The sequence below is a fragment of the Galeopterus variegatus genome, unplaced genomic scaffold (genome assembly GCF_000696425.1).
Source record: "Galeopterus variegatus unplaced genomic scaffold, G_variegatus-3.0.2 Scaffold1007, whole genome shotgun sequence".
In the NCBI taxonomy this organism is placed as follows: Eukaryota; Metazoa; Chordata; class Mammalia; order Dermoptera; family Cynocephalidae; genus Galeopterus; species Galeopterus variegatus.
The window spans coordinates 44,740-48,526 of record NW_007727118.1 but is presented as its reverse complement, the minus strand read 5'-3'; the positions used below and the strand labels follow the sequence as shown (position 1 = coordinate 48,526).

General features: G+C 56.7%; 1 protein-coding gene across 3 annotated transcripts in view; it reads right to left on the bottom strand.

The window, feature by feature from the left end:
* WDR5 (WD repeat domain 5) overlaps positions 1–3,787 on the bottom strand; it is a 22,783-nt gene that overhangs the window by 4,452 nt on the left and 14,544 nt on the right. For 2 of the 3 annotated variants that reach the window (XM_008574167.1, XM_008574169.1), the window contains 3 exons: positions 3,683–3,729; positions 1,036–1,111; positions 183–216 (listed from right to left, as the gene is read on the bottom strand). In XM_008574167.1, the coding sequence (XP_008572389.1) occupies positions 183–216; positions 1,036–1,111; positions 3,683–3,729 (157 nt within the window). The remainder of the gene's footprint in view (positions 1–182; positions 217–1,035; positions 1,112–3,682; positions 3,730–3,787) is intronic. The other variant, XM_008574168.1, reaches the window with a different exon arrangement.

The window sequence follows — 3,787 nt, the reverse complement described above, 5'->3', positions numbered from 1 at the left end:
CACATGGCAGTCTGCAAAAACCCAAGTCTTCAAGACTCTTGCACCAAACCAACTCAGTGAGAACGCCCTTCTGAGCTGCCCTCCTGCTCCACCTCCTAGGGGTCAGCTCTGCTACCTCCAAAAGCCACCACACGGCCCGAGTTGTCTGTGACCGGAGCCAAGTCCGCGGCCCTGGCACTCACCTTCCCCTTGCTGTAGTCCCAGAGCTTCAGCGTGCTGCAAGACAGAGACAGGGCGTGAGGCGGCGCCCGCAGGCCTCCCTTCCACGCCACAGCAAGCGCCAGCCGCGAGGCCAGTGGGGCTACAGCCCGTCCCCACGTGCGGGGCCCCAAAGTCCAGCAACAGGACGACACCCAAGAGCACAAGGAGAGAGCCCCAAATATTTGTAGTTCAAAGAAAGAATTTTTAAAAGGAAGACGTCATGTGTTATCATCCCTAAATCAGTCCATGCTCGGAAATCATCTCGGTTCCAGAAACACCCAGATTTCACTGGCAACACTCTTTGCCCATCCAGGGGCACGAATTCACTCTGACCACTGGGGTAGGGAGACTGACCAGTGAAAACGCCCAACTGCATGGCCCTCGGAGGAGCTGGGGCCAAGCACAGCCCACAAGGGCTGCTCCACATGTGGCCATGGAGAAGCCAGGCTCAAGTGGCTACCCAGGAGCCCGACAGTTGACAAACTGTGAAATTCTGCTCTGTAGTTTTGTCAGAGGCAAATCAAGGTGCTCAAAGTCAGAACCAGAAAGGACCTCAGAGGCCACCCTGTCCCATCCACTCCTTCACGCAGGGAGATAGTATGCTCTGGTCACACAGTCACTCACCAAGAAAACCAGACCCAAAAGCTTCTTCAGACCTGAAATTCGGCCTCCAGCAGAGATGGGTGGGGCTTTCCTTCCAGCTTAGTCTGCATTCCAGAAGCCTAAGCTCCAGCAGGAGTCTGGATCATGCAATAAGCGTGAAATACCCTCTACCAAGATTCCCCAGCATGGAGGCCACATGCCCTGCCCCCATTCAGACACAAGGGCACTCACTTGTCCAGCGTTGCTGCGAGGATGTACTTGCCATTCGGAGAGAACTTCACAAAGGACACCGGGGGGTTGTCGTCGTCTGCATTGAGAACAGAGACAGGCTGACACACAGCAGGTGCTGCCCAGAGAAAGAGGCAGGCCCAGTGCCGGGTCGCTGTGCGTGACATCTGAGTGAGGGGCCGCCACCGTGCCAACACCGCCACCCTCATGGAGGCCCCCGCCTCATCGTGAGTGATTCTCCTTGATGCTTCTCAGGCCCTCAACTGCTCTGACACCAAGACTCTATAGGACCAAAGGGCCTGTGACAAGTCAGCTCCGGTCAGCAGGCCCCCCGCCCCACGGGGCCTCCTCAGGCTCAGGGCACATGAGACGACTCAGGACGTTAATGACCTCACATAAGATGAGGTGTGCAGATACCCACGTAGACTGAGAAACTGTCCCCTAGGGAAAAGTGACTTGTATAAATCATCTCCAAAACTTTCTCATTATGTGGTTATCACAGCAGAAGATTTTTACATTCTGCCTAGAACTGACCTTGAGGACCTTACGCCCATGTGTATGCTTCTACTGCTGGGGTCTAAAAGCTGATCCCTGGTGACCCTGGGAATGAGGAAGAGCCACCCTTTCTCACACCAGTGAATGAGGATCAGCGCTCCCAGAAACTGCCAGCAGAAAGGCAGGTTTCCAGGGCGTCATGATCCCATAAGCCTCCAAGCAGGAGAAAGGCAGGAGTTTCCCCAGGCCTGGGTTGGGAGGAGAGGATCCGAGGGAGGATGCATCTGGGTGCAGGTCCCATCCCAGGCCCCTCGGAGGCCCCGCGGGTGTGCACGCGCTGGTGTGTCCCCAACACCGGAGGGGACACGGCACGCGGCATTACCACCTCGGGGAGGCTGGGCCTCGCCACCAGGTACCCAGGGCCTGCAGTCCCTCAGGATGGTCACCCACACTGAAAAGGCACAGGAGACGTGTGAGCCATGCGAGCCCTGCCTTGGGGTCACACTGCGTCACACTGGGAAGGGAGGCTGAGGTCACAACAAGGGCAAGCCCATGTAATTCCGCTAATGTCAAGTAGTGCCTGATATTTCTAACCCAAGCTAACTTAGCAAAGCACCACTGGGAACAGGTCAGCTGACCTTTCTTAGTGAAATCCAAAAAGTTCTAATCTGCTGGACCTGAGGAGAAATCAGATGGGAAAACGGCTCCCCACTGACCCTTCCTTCCCAACCCTGTACCCCACAGCCCAGCGGGAGTTACAAACTACCAACTGCCTGGGTTTGAATCCTGGCCTGGGCTGACCTGCTGTGAAGCTCTGGGATAATTAACCCCTCCGCACCTCAGCCTCCCATCCTGTGACAGGAGGACAAGACCCCGACCTACAGGGTGACTACGAGGATTACGGTCAGGCCTCCATGAGGGTGACACTCAGTGTGTGACGTCACCCTGGGAGGTGAGGCTGCCCCTCAAAGGCCACTGTTTCTGGTGAACTATGCCCACCCCAAAACTCATGTTGGAGCCCCTAGGGAGGTGACTGTATTTGGAGACAGGGCCCTTAAAGAGGGGATTAAGTTAAAACAAGGCCCTTATGGTGCGGCCTCGTCCATTCTGACCTGTGTCCTTATAAGAGGAAATTCAGACACATAAAGAGACCTGGGTCCCACATGCACAGGGGACAACCACATGAGGAGACAAGGAGAGGCCTCGGGAGAACCTGCCCTGGGCACCCTGATTTCAGACGTCCAGCCTCCAGAACTGTGAGGGTCAAGCCCTGCGGCTGAAGCCCCGACTACGTATGCTGTCAAGGCAGGCCTAGCAGACTAGAGAGAGCCGCATGTCAGCCCAGGGAGGAAGCCAGGAGGTGGGGGGGTGGCACCCCCAGGGGACGACCTCCCTCCTCATGGCACAGAACCAGCAGCTTCCCCAGGAGCCTATGCCCATCCTACTTTACCCTTTAACCAAAAACTTCATGCTCCAGGCTGGCACAGGGTGATCGGCCTGNTCCTACTTTACCCTTTAACCAAAAACTTCATGCTCCAGGCTGGCACAGGGTGATCGGCCTGTTCCAACACTAACTCAGCCTTGATGAAACCCTCCCAGGCTCCTGCACGAAGGCCCTGCCAGCACAAGGTTGGGACCCTGGCCCCTCACCCACCCGCCAGACACCCACACACCATGCCCGGCGGCCAGGCCAAGTCTTTCCTTCCCCCTTCATCCCCAGCCGTGAGTCAAATGCCACCTACAGACCTCAGGCCTGTCCCAGGTACTACAGGGCACCCCCAGCAGATGGGCACGCTTCAAGGCAGGGGCTCATGGGCACTCAGAGAAGGACCACCCAACCAGTCCTGAGCAAGGCCCTAGGGCACAGGCCAAAGTGCTCCAAACTGGCCAGAGAGCGGAAAAGCCGTAGCAGGAAATTTTCACCAAAAGAAAGAAGAGATTTAATTAGCAGTCCGGAAGGCGCTCACGGGGGGTGGGAATGGGAGTAGAGGAGGACGATGCCTCCCAAAGGAGCAGATCTAGCAGAGGAGAACAGACGGACTCATGAAAAAGGGAGGCTTTGGAGAAACCCCTTCCGAAGCAGGGCGGGAAACAAGGCAGGAGAAGCCCCGGCAGGCCGGAGCACAGGCCACAAGCCCAGGCAAGCAGCACTCACCGATGAGCGTCTTCAGGCACTGGCCCGAAGCCGTGTCCCAGATGCGACTTCAAAGCAAAAAGAACAAAAAAATTCAAGAAAGCAGGTTACCACAAGTAGCTTGGT